Source organism: Hibiscus syriacus, unplaced genomic scaffold, assembly GCF_006381635.1.
Source record: "Hibiscus syriacus cultivar Baekdansim isolate YM2019G1 unplaced genomic scaffold, ASM638163v2 tig00112498_pilon, whole genome shotgun sequence".
In the NCBI taxonomy this organism is placed as follows: Eukaryota; Viridiplantae; Streptophyta; class Magnoliopsida; order Malvales; family Malvaceae; genus Hibiscus; species Hibiscus syriacus.
In genome coordinates, this window is record NW_024063347.1 from 1,229,025 (window position 1) to 1,245,784 (window position 16,760).

Sequence of the window (16,760 nt, forward strand, 5' to 3'; positions counted from 1 at the left end):
TCCCATTTTGAGCTCGAAAATCACCTTATTTCAGCTCAAACCTTCCTATTTCACTTCCTTTAATACTCCTAACTTTAATACACATACTTAAACTTATTTCTATTCCATAATCACTTCTTTAACTTCAAATCTAGTCATTCCTATGTAATTGCAAAAATTATACTAGTTTTGCAACATGTTCAAATTCCTATTCTAACACTTCCTATCCCTTAATTAACTTGATGACAAGTCAAATTCAACTTCCAATTCTCAATATAAACTTTATTTCGATATTTCATTCAAAAACTTCAAATCTTTAAATCCTCATAAACTCTTCATTTTGTTGTTTTAAAGCAAATTAATCTTTCCTTAATCTTACTTAGCATCTAATAATCAAAACTAAACTTAAATTTCAGCACATAATCAACTCAAGAGAAAACTCACCTTTGCTTGGCTTCACATGTGAAGAAGAAGAAGAAAAAGAAAGGAACTCTGGAAACCTCTAAACTTTGTTTCCTTCCTTCCACGTGTATCTATATATACCATATATTATTATTATATTTTTCTTTTCTTTACAAATGACCATACTATCCTTTCATTCCTCATTCTTTTCAATTTGATCTTACACCTCATTTCTCATATAAGTCTTTAAACCACTCAATTATTCTAATTTAAATCACCAAATTTTGAAACCTTACAATTTAGTCACTAACCCGGTATTGAGGATGTTACACGAAGATTCAAGTCATTTACAATCTATGACTATCGACCGTATTATCAAATAAATCGAGTTACACAACTCTCAAACTGATGCATGTCAACAACTCAATTCATTATCCTTCCAGTGTATTCACTCTTGAATACCATAATGCAGATCCATATATCATCCCCATAATCATCGCTGAATAGATCTCCAAACTGTCTTTATTTCATTTACATGTTTCAACAATATCAGGAAATACAAACATACTTGATTCATGGTTCATAACCCATAAAGACAATTCATCATGCAAGTTCAACAGTGTTTCCAGACTCATCCAAATCACTTATTTAATCCTCATTCATTGAGGTTATCTAGTTCATTTAACAATCATGTCTATTATTGTTACTTCAGAGTTTTCCCGAGTAATTCAGACGTTTCTGAATTCCAAATACATATTGCATTTCCATTCAGTTCAATTTAGTCATATACTAGAGTCATTCTAGTATTCGTGGTTGATTTATCTTACGGATATCCATTACTTACTATCGAATATGCTTTAGCGTTGAGTTGAGTACTTCCAAAATTATCATCAATTCAACTTGAGGAAACAAACAAGCATTTAAGTGGTTCATATGCCATTCAAGTATTGATACAACACTAGCATTGGTTGACCGACTTAAGTTACGTTCTATAACCTTTAAGAGCAGTACAACATCCATGTTTATTTGAATTTCTTAAATAATCCAAGACATTTACTATGTCTAGGACATAACGGTATTTTCATAATTTTGGTGTTCAGTTTTATTCCATTCATTTCAGAGCTCGATGATATCCAATCATTCCTGAGCTTAGTGATATTCTTGAGTCATTTCCATTATAGGGGTATTTTGGTCATTTTACAAATTCAATGTATTTTAATCATTTTCTTCCGTTCGATCTTACTATTTAATTCAAACTTATCATTTATGTCAGTCCCTTCGAACTATTCTGACAATATATCACCATCGATAAATTATTATTCTTCATTTACTTACTCAAGTCGGAGATTTCCAGGTTAAATGCATTCTCAGATGTTACTGACGGATTATCAGGAATTTTCTATACAAAAATAGGACCTCAACAATCAAATCAGTAATTTATCGGTTTAAAAGCAAATTCTCATGTTACTTTCTTATTCAGAGTCAACTTGGACTATTTTTACCTCTCAAGGGCATTTTCGTAATTTCTTAACCAGATAATTTCGGTATTAACTCTTAACGAAAATAATTATACTTTAGAGATCCAATGGTTAATTGTTTTCCCGAACATTATTTGATCTTGAAATGATTCTTTAACCGACTTCTAGTATCTTGCATAAACCCTCTTGGGTTTAAAAACCAGTTATCCGTATTTCCTAAGCAAAACTAGCATTTCTTATGCACATATGAAATTTTACCGAATCAATATGTCTTTTCAGAGTTATTAACCAACTTCCAGGGACAATTCTTGTCATCTTACAATATAAGGGTATTTTAGTAATTTTATCCTACCGAAGTATTCTCATAATTTCCCATCCAAGTACCTTTAACATTTAACCTTTAATGATATAAAATATAAGTTACAAATCCAGAGCTGATTTCTTTATCACCGATCACAAACTTGTAATTTAATTCTAACAATTCCTCAATCTCTTATATTAGTCATTCGATCCGTATTCAGTTACAGAATTTCTACCACATTCATATCGAGTATATAAATTATTCAACTCCACAAAAGTGACAAACATTATCTTATTCATGCATTTACCAATATTAACATGTTCCATAAAGCATCAGGAGGTAGTAAAGTATTACCTCGATTTTCATGCCATATTGATCGACCATTTAAATTCCATTTGAATGCCCTCGATCTTTAATTCAACTTTCAATAATTTCCTCACGATCCAGGCCATCAAAATTATTAACTCGTATCCAAATAATTTCCCTCGCCATGAAAATTAATTTATTAGAATCTAAATAATAATTTGGGGATTCAATTGGTAAAATTGTAAACTAATGGTACCACCAAAATAATTAATTACTAAAATCAGGGCTAAAACGAATTAATCTAAACTATCAAAGTTTGGTTGAAATTATACTAAGACTGGAGGACAAAGTCAGAATCTTACCAACAATGGAGAACTAAAGCCATGATTTGCCCCTCATTTTCCATACACCTCTAAACTACGTAGTTTTAATAAAATCCATTAGAATGCTTTTCCTTCTCCCACGTATCAACTCCATATGTATGATTGATAATTGCTCTCTTTTCCAGAAATGCTTCTAACCTATTATTCCCACCACATCATCAGGATAGATATCCAAGCTTGATAAAGAATCCACCATGGAGGTCTCAGAGACATTATCGCTTCTATCTCCATTTGCTAACTCTAGTGAACCACACATCTTGTCTTCACGGCATTCACTACCAGCCCATCACTGATCGCCGTGACCACCGTATCGTCCATCGTTTTCGGTCATCACCCGGGACCCAAAATACATCGCTCGAACGGCCTCATGTTGCTCACCCCAAATCCGAACTTCGAACAATCTCTGCTTTGCTTCAGCTTCTGTTAATTTACCATTCTTGGGTATCTTCAATTCTTCATACTTTGAGAGAGCTTTTTGGATCTCATCGTTCACATTCAAAGCTTCGAAAAGCAGGGCCTCATTTTCTCCAGCAGTATCGATGATTCTGAGAATAGTGGATTGGGACTGTCGACATTGTTGGACAAGCGTGGTTGTCAAATAATCCTTAAGAGTATCTTGTTGTGGTGATATGGATAACACAGTTAAAAGAAGCTCGATGATGTTTCTTGCTACATCAAATGCTTCCTTAGTCTGTTCGACGGTAAAGGTTTGGAGAGGAGCATCATGTTAAAGCTGCATGTCATGTTGAAACTGATTTGCAAGACTAGCATATACTTCTGCTGCAGAAACTGAACGAGGAGAGGTAAAATAGGTGCCAAACTCTCGTTATCACCACCAGGAAAACGAATATCCCTTGATTTTAAGAATCTATTTTATAATAAAATATGACCGTAAACAATTATAATAAAAAAAAATCAATGGCAACTATAAGCTAAAGATAATAGTATTATTACACACTCCTCATTTCTTTAATAATTGAAGAGTGATTTGCTTAGGGTCTACATACAATAATGTTATTAACAAGTGGTCATGATAATTGCTACTACCAAAACAAGGGGTTTTACAATGATCTTCAAGCTTCCTTCACTATCATTTCCATTATTTTTAAACTAAAATAAATCTAATCCCTTATTGGAGTGTGACATTTTTATTTTAAAATGATCCTTAAACTTTTAAATGTTTCAATTTCATCCTTAAACTATGACTATATTATAAATTAATCCTCAAACTTTTGAACATTTCAATTTCATCCTTAAAATATGACCTTAATTCTAAATTGGTCCTCAAACTTTAAAAGAATTCCAATTTTATGCTAAATCGTGTAAATAGATCCATACTAATCACATCTATTGCTAATAAAATCGTTAGATCAAATTATATTATTATATTCTTGAAAATAATAAAATTTAGGTTAAACTATAATTGAAATTAGTTATGTTTTTAAATGATTTTGAGGATAAAATTGAAAGATTCAAAAGTTCTGATACCAATTTAGAAAGGGTGCTATTTAAGAAAAAAATTAGAATATTGAAAAGTTTAAAGACTACTTTAGAATGAAAGTCACAATTTGAAGATGAAATTACAAAATTCAAAAGTTTAAAAATCAATCTAAAATAAATATTATAGTTTGAGGACATATGACACAATTAACTCTTTCTTAAATTATTATGATATATAATGTATCTATTTAAAAGAAAATAAAAAGAAACACATACCAAACGACCTCGATTATAAATAAACTATTGTTATTCCTTAAATTTCCGGGTTCAGACACTGAATGTAAAAAATGTGAGCATTTAATATTAAAAAATTGAAAATATAAAGATATTACTTTATCTTTACTCCAAATTAATAAAGATAAAAATAAGAGAAAATACCACAAAAATTAAAACAGACACTAAAATTGATGGTTAGGAATAAACCACTTAAATGAAGTTCAAATATCATACTGAAAAGAGATGCACAACAAGCAATCTCACATAGAAACTGGTCACTCAAACACCATGCATAGATATTTCAAATCTCAACCAAATGATCAAACATTTTAATTTACAATCTCAACAGGTTGAAAACCTTTCTCGATCGATGACTTGACAGCATCCAGAACCAATTGTGTCTTCCGGCTGATTGTCGGCCATTTTTTATCTGGCTGTGCGCCGTTCTTTTTAATATTTTTCACCAACCTAGCAAACTCTCTCACCATGCAGACTTCCTGGGGTAGATCTACAGTGACAGTGTGTTCACTCGGAAGCCGCGCCCATCCTGTAACAAGTTCGTTAAAATCGGGTTTCGTGGAAGTAGTATACGAGGCCTCGTGTTCTTGGTAAGGAATAATGAAATCCGTAAGATGTAAAGTTCCTAATGTTCCTATAGCAGTGAGATTCATTGTCAAATTTGATAAGAAAGAGCAATGGAAGGTTGCGATTTTGCCATTGTCCCAGAGTAACGAAGCTCCACACTCTAGTATTACACCTGCTTCGTTTAGAACCGGATTTCGCATGGCTGTGACGGTTTTCGGCAGCTCATAATCAGCTGCCCACAAGATCGACCTGATGCCATACCACCCAGCATCACCTAGAGCACCAAGAGCATCAAGATCTGGCTTCACACGAATGTCATTCTTCAGAAAATCCGAATCAGCAAAAAATGTGAAGCAACTGTTTACCTGAGGAAATCAAAGGTTATATAAATCACTACTGCCAGTCTACAAAAGACACAGATTTAGAAAGCTAGAAGATATATATTTTTAACATAATAGCATGTTAAAATCCTTCACACAATTAATATGGTAACGACCATTTTATTATCACAAAAGCATAAACTGCATCGAGAGAAAATTAGATAACATTCTAAGCCAACTGACTCTCATAGACAGATCGGCTCCCGGTACTTGGGAGTGCTGGATTCAAGTACATGTCTCAAACAAGTTTGGTAAGATTTTTCTGAGTTTTTCTACATATTTGAAGTATCCTTGAAGGTCATATTCCCATGCCAAGTATTGGACACAAGTGTCGGAACGGATAACTAAGCTAGAGGGGGGACAACATGATCAATATCAAATACTGAAATGAATATACCACCAAAAGTTTATCAGAAACAGGCCTTTGACAGCTGGAAGTTCTTTCCACAGTCTAGCATAAGGGATCACAAAGGTTATGAATTCATATTGCATAAGTATCAGTTTGAGAAAAAGTACAAACATTAGCAAAATATCTCATAGAAAGATGATAAAGATTAGGTTAAAATACACTTCAGGTCATTGAATTATGTGTTTGGTAATAAACGAGTCATTTTTTGTTCTAAAAGTTACAAATAGGTCACTCAATTAAAAGACTGTTACAAACAAGTCATTTCATTTGTGGTTAAAAAAGAAACAAACAGCTAATGTAACCGGTATAATAATATTTTTAGTCCCCAAAACTTATACATTCTATCAATTATGTCCTAATTTGAAATAATTCAATAAATTTAACCATTTATATTTAAAAACTATCAATATAGTCTTTTTTTTACGATATTGTCAAACCAAGCGAGCTCGTCAAATCAAAACAACAATTAGATAACCACATTCTGCCATAAAACAACAACAATTTACTATTAAATTGTTATTAAACCAATAAAGTAATATAACATTTTTGAGAGAAAATCAAACAATTTAGGAGAAGAACAGACTTAAATAATAGAATTTTTATACATGAATGGCTAATTTATTGAATTGTTTCGAATTAAGATCAAATTGATAGACTGTATAAGTTTTGAAGACTTAAAATGTTATTAAACCATGTCACGTCACTATTCGTCTAATATTTAATGGCCAATGACATGTTAGTAACAATATTCTTGATCTCGTAACTTGGGGTGTATCTTACCCTAAACATTAAGGATATTAATTGAGATGGTTAATAAGATCAGTTTATCGAGTACCATGCAAACATTCTAATACATGCACACATGGAAGCATACAAACAAATACCACTCCTCTATTTCAGTCAAAAAAAAAATGCATATATGTATTTATGCATGCATGTGTATATATATATATATATATATATATATAGGAATGTAAACAATAATAGGTCAATTGATTCATGCAGAGACAATATTAGAGATGGCAACAAGGCAGGGCCACCCCGGGAAATAGTGTTATTACATCCGCCCTAAACCCATCCTGAGATTTGGGATGCAAACAAACCCGACCTAATCCGAGTAAATTACTGAAAACTGAAAATTAATGAATTTTGAACCAAATTAAAGATTTAAAGAACATTCGAAAAAAGATATGAATAATGAAAATAAGAGTGACAAACTTTAAAACTGATCTGAAGCCTAAGATAAAAATGAGTAAACTGATCTGAAGCCTAAGAGACAAACTAGTAGACTGATGCCAATCCTAAGATAAAAATACGAATTATTGAAGGAAAAGTTACTAACTTTGGAAAATATTTGAAACCGTTTTCAAAAAATACATATACATATCATAAATTTCCAAAAAGAAACGAAAATAGAAAAATAAGGAAATTTTTGAATCTTTAGTAAGATATGTCTAGTGACATTTTTCGTAAATATGATAAACAACATGAAATGATATTTAGTAAATATCTTGGGGCAAATCACTCCCAAATCCGACCTCGAAAAATTTTAGGATAAACCTGATACAAAACCTGATTTCAAAAAAAAAAAACTCATTGCCATCTCTAAACTATACACATAACATTATTCAAACTCAATTGTCCATATCCACACATGAAAGAGAAACTCAAAAAGAACTCAATAGACTCATTAAATCCGAGCTAAGAATCCCAATTTCTATGATCATTGTGTTTAAACACATTGAATAACCCATGCGTAGAACAGTATCTAACATGATCATCCAAATGAAGATGACTAATTCTTGAGTAAAACCAATGTTGTCAAGTGCGAAAGTCGCACTCTAAGCGTTTAAACCCTTAGATTACCTGAGACGCTAGGTGCAAAAGACACTACCCTAAGTAAAGTAAAGCGCAATATGTATATGCTGCAAAACATGCATTTTTTATTGGTTGATATGCATGTTTTTCTTATTGTCAATGTTTGTTGTTGAATACTCAAATATTACAAAGTATGGGGTTTGATATTATCCTTTTCTTATAAAAATATATCAAATGAAAGAAAAAAATGAAAAATAAAAGAAATTAAAGGAAAATTTAATCAGGCGTGCCTTTTCATGCCTACTGCCTTACAAAAAAGCGCCTTGAAAAAGGGTCTGAGGCGCTTTTGAACCCTTGACGACACGGAGTAAAACAAATTGCTAATTATTAGAAAGGCAATAACCAAATCCACAGAACCAGAAATTCATAGAATTCAAGAAGTTGACGCCATTTAATTGCCTAGTTCATTACAAAAAATGAGGCATTAGTTCAAGGTCCTAGGATGATTCTTAAATTGAGCTTTACCCTTTCTCCTGAGGTGTAACTGGAAACTGGCGAACTACATAAATTAAAGAAAAATTTTAAACTATGCTGAAACCCAGTAAAGTATTTACCGTTTTAAGCTGACCAAACCGCTCCTTATCGTTTAAAAACTCCTTCATTTTGTGGGTCCTGGGATTATGCACCCACATCGTGCCGTCCATAATCTGAACCCCATTTTCTTCACAAGCCTTCAGAATCTGATCAAACTCGGCAACGTTCAAGGCCACGGGCTTCTCCGTTAGGATATGCTTCTTTTTCTGAGCCGTCAATACAGCCCATTTGAGGTGGAGGCTTGTGGGTAAAGGCAAATAAACGGCGTCCACGTCGGGGTCGTCTAGAAGGGACTCGTAGGACCCGTAGATCTTGGCCTCAGGTGGAAACCTATTGGCCTTTGCGAAATTGACGGCTTTGTCGACGTTGCGGCTAGCGACGGCGGAGAGAGTGGCGTCTGGAGCAAGTTGGATGGCTCGAGAGACCTTGCGGCCTATCTCGGCACACCCGATGATTCCGAATCTGATTGGAAAATCAGCCATTGATCTGATGTGAGTAGAGATGGAGAAGATTAGCCAGGGACTACTATTTATGCAAGTGAAACACGTGTTATCTCAATTCGTATGAGTTTAAATATTCGAATATATTAAAATATAAAAATGTAAATTTTGGGGTAAAATACTCTAGGGATCCTCGAATTATATCGATTGTTTATATTGGACATCAAAATTAACAAATTAATCGCTTTCCGTTTTAAAATTGATAGGGATAATGTAGTAGTATTGTCGACATTGTTTTTCGCCCGGGCAGGGGAAGATTGATACCGACTCGAGGGTTTTCTATTTGAAAATATTTCGAAATGTGAGGAGTCACCACCAATCATTTAAGGTGCGATTGAGACACCATAAAAATCAGTTGATTTTAATAAAATATTTTATTTTTATCAAAATACCGAGTTTTGGGGCCTGCAAAAACCCAAAAATTAGGTTCGGAAGTCGGTTATGTGTGGGAAAGGATTAGCATCCCCACAAGCACAAAAAAATTAGTATCTAGTTTATTACCCTATATTTAAAATCTGAAATTTTGAGTTCGATCTTTATTTAATTTAAAAATCATTAAGGATGCAGAGTTTGAAAAGGGTATTTGTTTATTGAGACCGGTAGCATTCGCCCCCGAGCATAAATACGGGAGATCGATTATTGTGCCTAATAACCGAACATTGCCTCATTTTTAGAAAACATGATGCGGTTTTGAAAAGGATATAGACTTATTTAGGGAATCATTAGTAGTCACCCCCTGAGGACGATCGCGGGAGATATACTATTAATTCCTTAATAAGTGAACAGTGCCTTAGATTTATAAAAACAATGCGAGCAAGCAAAATTTTATTCATCCTAATTAAACTAAAAGTAAATTAAGGCTTTTTCTAACTTAAAGTGTCAAATTATGAAAATTAAAGAATCTAGGGGCTCAAATCTAAAAACGTAAGCTCTAATATTAATCCTATTTGATTATGTAAATGTTAAAACTTTAATTAAGTTTGGGGACTAAATGATCAAATAAATAAACTAAGATTATGAGACCTAAATATAAAATCCTAAAACTTAAGGATCTAAACCTATAAATATTAAAGTTTAAAGTGTTAATCTACAAATTTAAGCCCTAATAATTATTAAAAGTAAGGAACTAAATTAAAATAATTAAAACAACAAATAGTAAAAATAGTAAAAAAACCAATAAAAAATAAAATAAATACAAGGATCTAAATACAATAAAATCTAATAACATTGATTAAAATGCAAGAAAACAAAAGATAGTAACTAAATAAAAAATAAACAAGGATCAAAATGTAAGAAATTAAAATACAATAGCTAAATTGATAACTAACATGGACTAAATTGAAATAAAACAAAACATAATGATAAAATTGAAATAAATAAGAAACGAAAGGTCCAGCGACCAAAATGTAAAAACACGGCAAAATTTGAGAGACTTAAAATGATAATAACCCAAAAAGTAACAACACATGTACAAAAAAGGCAGAATTACAAAATCAGTCCACTAAGTTTCAGAAAAAAATTAAAAGGTAACTACACATGACTAAAGTGTAAAAACACGCTAAAAGTGGGGGGAATAAACTGAATTTATACCAGAAATTTTAAAGCACAAACAAAAATGAAAAATTACTAAATTGGTCCCTTCCAGTGACCATTTTATAAAAACACGAGAATTATTAGGGGACCTAAAACATGATTTTCCCCGAAATTATTTTATAAATACAAACTTTTCTCTCTTTTTTTTAACATTTTATTATTTTTCTTTTTTCTTCTTTTTTTAGAGAGATCTCTCTCTAGAATTTCGTTCGATCAACGGTCGTCGCCAACCGCCATCCCGGTCGCCGCTGGTTGCCCCTCTGCCTCCGGTGCCGTTGGTCACCAAAATTTACCGGGAGACTCATCTTGACGCGATGGTCACGGATCTGGGATCCGTTTCGTCAGGGGACGCTCCGATCGTCGTGAAATCGCCAAATACCGTTCGACTTTCCCAAGCTCCGATCTCCGTCGTCCACCGTTGGATCATACCCAAATTTCAGTATGCTGCTCCCCTCCTCGATACTCTCCTTCTCACCGTTCGGATCTACGAACCGACCCTCCGAACGTTGACGAGACTCTGACAGAAAGATAAAATGCCATTCTCCCCTCTTTTTTTGTTATATTTTTTAGCTTCGAAAGCTAAAAAATAAAATAAAAACACCAGAAAAATATTTGAACTTTTTTTTTGCTTTTTTATTGATTTTTGAATGGAAAATTGAACCCCCTCGGTGCTCAAACACTCTGGCGTCCACGAATCAACCCTGATTGGCACACTTCTCAGGTAAAAATCTAATCACTCTCATTCCATTGTTTTATTTACACATGCAAGATAAGATTCTTTTTGGTTTCGAACTACAAAAATACATTCAAAATTACTCAAAAATTTCGTCTTTTTTTATTTTTTTTCCGATCTCAGAGAGTCCTCCCTTCTTACATTTTTGCTTTGGGTTATATAACCCTATTTTACAATATGCTTCATTTTTTTTCTTTAAACAAAATGATTTAAATCATTATGTTTTTTCTTTTTCTTTTTGCTTTTACTAAAATATAATGATATAAGTAAAATATATGATATTATTATGTTTTTATTGGTGGATCCAACTAAAATTCGGTGGAGAAGAAGAAAACGGTGGCAGCCGGGTCAAGTCGGATCCGGGCCGAATCTTGGGCATGGTACGAGGGATGAAAATTGGTGATTACAGCTGCCCCTCTTTGCTCGTTGCTGTAAAACAGGAATAAAGCAAAGACGTAAAGCACTAATTTTCATCTGTTTGGTCATCTGATATCTCTGAGCTCCAAATTCTTCTCATTATGAACTTTTCACTTTTCTGTTCATATGAGTTCTCATTATGAATCATTCCATTGAAATATTGACCAACCTCCTTCTATGATTGAATCGAACGAGATGTCAATGCTGATCTACCTCCTTCTGTGATAGAATAGAGCAAAAAGTTAAATAAATTCTTCTCATTTTGTACTTCTTCTCCCTCTGTCGGACGAGTTATTCTCATTATGAACTCTCAACTGGAATGTTATTGCAAGGTTGAACAAGTTCTTCTCATTATGAACTTCTTCTCCCTCGTTGGATGATTCGTCGGATGAGTTCTTCTCATTATGAACTCTCCGCTAGAATATCGAGCCAAGATTAAACAAGTTATTTATGAACTTCTTTTCCCTCGTTGGACGAGTTATTCTCATTATGAACTCTCCACTGGAATTGTTGAGCCAATGTTGAACAAGTTATTCTTATTATGAACTTTTTTCCCTTGTTGGATGAGTTCTTCTCATTATGAACTCTTCACAGGAAAAGCTGAGCCAAGGTTGAATAAGTTCTTCTCATTATGAACTTCTTTTCTCTCGTTGGATGAGTTCTTTTCATTATGAACTCTCAACTGGAAATGTTGAGCCAATGTTGAACAAGTTCTTCTCATTATGAACTTCTTCTCCCTCGTTGGATGAGTTATTCTCATATGAACTCTCCAGTAGAAATGTTGATGCAAGGTTGAACAAGTTCTTCTTATTATGAACTTCTTCTCCCTCATTGGATGAGTTCTTCTCATTATGAACTCTCCACTGGAATTGTTGAGCCAAGGTTGAACAAGTTCTTCTCATTATGAACTTCTTCTCCCTCGTTGGATGAGTTCTTCTCATTGTGAACTCTCCACTGGAAATGCTGAACCAAGGTTGGACAAGTTCTTCTTATTATGAACTTATTCTCCCTTGTTGGATGAGTTCTTCTCATTATGAACTCTCCATTAGAAATGTTGATCGATTTATCTTCTCTTTGAAGATTTTCAAATCTGCAAAAGATTATCATGTGTTAGTAATAATTGTGTTTGAAGTATCCGAAGATATTGACCCAAAGGTCCTCGAATTTTACTGAGATCTATTTCTTTCAATGGTGAAATATATGGGTTAATTCTCTTAGTTATGAAATGAAATCTTTGTTGACTTTGTGAATCTTGTCATGTATTCAACGTCTAGATGAAAATGAATAAGAAACATGTTTTAAAATGAGCTCTCTCGAGTAAGATAAATTTTGTTTCGAGGGAAAACTGTCTCAAGCGAGACGAAGTTGTTTTAAGAAAAACCATCTCAAGTGAGATACATTTTGTTTCAGGGGGAAACTATCTCAAGATAGACAAAATTCGTTTCAAGGGAAATGATCTCAAAGATTTGTGTTTCAAGAGAAACTGTATCTAGGGAGACAAAATTTGTTTAAAGGAAAACATATTCAAAGATTGATGTCTCAAGGAAACTGTCTCAAGAGAGACAAAATTCATTTTAAGGGAACTGATGTCAAAGATTTTTGTTTCAAGAGAAACTGTCTCAAGGTAGACAAAACATGTTTAAAGGGAAATAATCTCAAATATTTTGAGTTTCAGGAGAAACTATCTCAAGAGAGACAACTTTGTTTTAAGGGAAACAGATTCAAAGATTTTGTGTTTCAAGAGAAACTATCTCAAGGGAGACAAAACTTGTTTCAAGAGAAACTCTCTCAAGAGAGACAAAATTTGCTTCAAGAGAAACTGTCTCAAGGGAGACAAAATTTGTTTCAAGAGAAACTGTCTCAAGAGACACAAAATTTGTTTCAAGGAAAACGTTTTCAAAGTTTATGTTTCAAGAGAAACAGTCTCAAGGGAGAAAATTCGTTCAAAGGGAAATGATTTCAAAGTTTATGTTTTAAGAGAAACTATCTCAAGAGAGACAAAATTCGTTTCAAGAAAAACTCAAGGGAGATGAAATTTGTTTCAAGGGAAACTATCTCAAGAGAGACTAAACTCGTTTCAAGGGAAACATTATCAAAGTTTATGTTTCAAGAGAAACTGTCTCAAGGGAGACAAAATTTATTTCAAGAGAAACTGTTTCAAGAGAGACAAAATTCGTTTCAAGAGAAACAATCTCAAAGTTTATGTTTTAAGAGAGACTGTCTCAAGGGAGACAAAATTTGTTTCAAGAGAAACAATATCAAAGTTTATCAATTTTGTTTACAGTGAAATAGTTTCAGAATTTGTATTTTAAAGAAAAAATGTCTCCGGTGAGACGAAACTATTTTGAAAGAAACAATCTCAAGTGAGATCAACTTTGTTTTAAGTGAAACAAACTCAAAATTTGCATCTCAAAGGAAAAAAATGTCTCAAGTGAGACGAAAATTGTTTTGAAAGAAACAATCTCAAAGCGAGATAAAATTGGTTTCGAGGGAAACAATCTCAAAGGCAATGGACAGTCTGCTTGTTCCTGCATGTTAAGGAAATCCTTTCAGAAGATTTGATCGGTGACTAAGGAAGTCCAATCTTTGGATGGCATTGATCTTTCAGGTTGAAGATATATGGTCATTTCTGAGCTTTTATTTCCTGAAAGATCGAAATGATGCATTTATGACTGCCTATATTGCATGTTTTCGGGTGCCATTATGACGCTTGTATTTTATTTGATGAATTATTGAGTTTGTCTTTAAGAGAGGGTAAAAATGTCTCTAATGCACATGATGATGGATGTTTGATGCAAAGATGCAAATTGCATGTATCATGTATGTGTGTATGTTTTCTCAATCTGTAAGGGAATAGTTGCATGAGCAGTCTTCATTCTATCCCTGATTCAATCTGTCTTGATTTCCACTAGGGTGTACTTTTGCAAGCCTTGACCTGAGACAATTTTTCTTCCTTGCCCCATTAAATTCTATCCCCAAAAATTGGCTTCCCTTGCCCTATCTTCACTCTTGAGCTTCAGAGAGATACTTGTTGAATTCCAAGATATTTCCAAAGAACTTATCTTGTTTGAAAAAGTTTTTCTTCCTTTGAATTTTCAAAATTTTGAAAAAATTTTGCTTCCTTCAAAATTTCACAATTGAAACAAATAATAAAACATGAATTCAGTGGATATCAAAAGAATCAACTGCTCTTTTAATTTTTGATAGCTGCAAATATTTGACAAATACCAAGATCGAAAGGTTGGTTTTGAGGTTGGCTACCTAAATTCTAAGGTTTGCTTCATCAATTTGGTCATCGTGAAGATCATGGCATAGACCTCTTTCTTAGCTTGACATTTTGATCAGAGGCAGAAAAAATGTCGCAATTAGCATAGTCAATTTCTAGACTCTTTAGAACACTTTTTGTTTCAGTTCTCTGAAATCTTTTATTTGTTCAAGCTTCATAGGCTCCTCTAGCAAAGACAGTGCATAAATATCGGTCTAAAAATGAGATTTCTGAGAGCTCGTGTGAGTTCGACTATAATAGGTGTTCCTCAACTCCCTTAGTCCATATTCACTGACACTATTTATTTAGTAAATTATATTTAATTTTCCATTGTTTGGCTAGCTGAGTTCAATTTTATTGTATTTATATATTATAATTGCACTTGTTCTGCTAGCTGAAGGATTCATATCATCACAAAGTCTTTGACCTGACAATCACAATAGATAAGACACCGAACTGCCAAGTATCCGATCAATGTCATTGTTTGAATGTAATATATTCATAAAGCCAAGGTTTTCGAGTTTTCTTTATAACCAATTGATTTAGCGGAATAACTCATCTTTATTGTATATATATATATATTGGATATAAGGATTCTACTTCTTAAGCTTGTCAAGAAGAGTCTGTTATAGTCCCGGTGTTTTTGTAGGTCAGAAAATCTCATCGTTAGAGTTTCATTTCCAAGCAACTGACTTAACTAGATTCACATACTCGACCATTCCATTTGAGAAGATCATGATCATCAATGAACATCAATAACAGAAGTAGAGCTAATCAACTTTGCTATTTCATGTATCAGATGCCCCTCAACGCCTGACAGATACCTGAATGTCAAGTTCTTTGATTGCTTCTTCATGTGAAGAGAAAACTAGCCTGTTCCCTTCAAGAGAAGGGTATTTATTCTGGTGCATATTTAGATTAGGATCAAGGGGTCATTGTTTTGTTGGGGTTTAATCTTGTTATTTGTCAAATATTTATAACATCAATTATTAAAGAGCTTTTAATTAAGATGATATTCAAGGAATTTCAAGATTAAAATTTGCTCATTGCTCATTTCCTAAGAAGGAAACATTTTATTTAAAATGTTCGAACGTCAAGTGACTTACAAACATTTAAACGCGGGAAAAAGAAAAAATAAGTTCAAACAAGACAATATGTGAATGCATCAAAAGTTCGTAGTGGCTGCAATAGTTTTCCTTAGCTTACATTAGAATACCCCGTCATTCATCGAATGTCCATGCCCCTAAATCGATTAAATTTTGAACCTTGCACTTTTATGCCCCGTAATTCTCAGTGAGGTGACTTGATCTTCATATGGTGATAATATCACGTCCATAGCTTTCAATTCTTTTTCGGTACGAGTGGGGTGACTTCATCTTACCTTAAAACTTTAATCGCAAGACTCTCAACGGGTTACTCTCAGGAGTAGTAATTAATGCATGTTGAGATGCAATGTATGTAATGTACAATGTGTATATGCTAATGCAAAGATGCATATGCAAATGCAAAAATGTAAAAATGGGAGTGCAAAATACGAGATGCAAATGCAACAAGGAATTGATCTCAAAATAACTGTTCTTAGAACAATTCTCGAAAAACTGACAATGTTTATGCATACTGGGGAACTGAAGATTTAGTCCATCTGTAAGTCACCTGGCTCCTGCGAGCATCTGGGTACTGCATCATCTTCAAAGCTTTCACTTCATCTCATACTTTCAGAAGTCTTTCAATCTGGTTCATGATCTTCAACTGTTGGCTTCAGCGTCGAATCATCTCGAGTCTAACTTGTTACCTCAGCAGACAGATGTCTGGCTCGTCTCATTGGTAGTAGACTCCCTCTAGCTCCTACTTCATCTCATATTTCCATAAATCTTTCGAGCTGGTTCGTGATCTTCAACTGT

General features: G+C 33.4%; 1 protein-coding gene across 1 annotated transcript; it reads right to left on the minus strand.

The window, feature by feature from the left end:
- Positions 1 to 4,793: 4,793 nt before the first annotated feature.
- Positions 4,794 to 8,910, minus strand: LOC120180722 (uncharacterized oxidoreductase At4g09670-like). Its single transcript, XM_039186017.1, has 2 exons — positions 8,372 to 8,910; positions 4,794 to 5,515 (listed from the first exon to the last, which is right to left on the minus strand). Exons 1-2 carry the CDS (start codon positions 8,831 to 8,833, stop codon positions 4,895 to 4,897), a joined length of 1,083 nt encoding a protein of 360 aa, XP_039041948.1. The 5' UTR covers positions 8,834 to 8,910; the 3' UTR covers positions 4,794 to 4,894.
- Positions 8,911 to 16,760: the final 7,850 nt, after the last annotated feature.

What these genes read in the sequence shown, in the direction of transcription:
- LOC120180722 (XM_039186017.1), bottom strand. Translation starts at nt 8,833, where the DNA reads ATGGCTGATTTTCCAATCAGATTCGGAATCATCGGGTGTGCCGAGATA. An exon ending in GGTTTGGTCAGCTTAAAACG is followed by an intron (nt 5,516 to 8,371) that starts GTAAATACTTTA and finishes TGATTTCCTCAG; the next exon opens with GTAAACAGTTGCTTCACATT.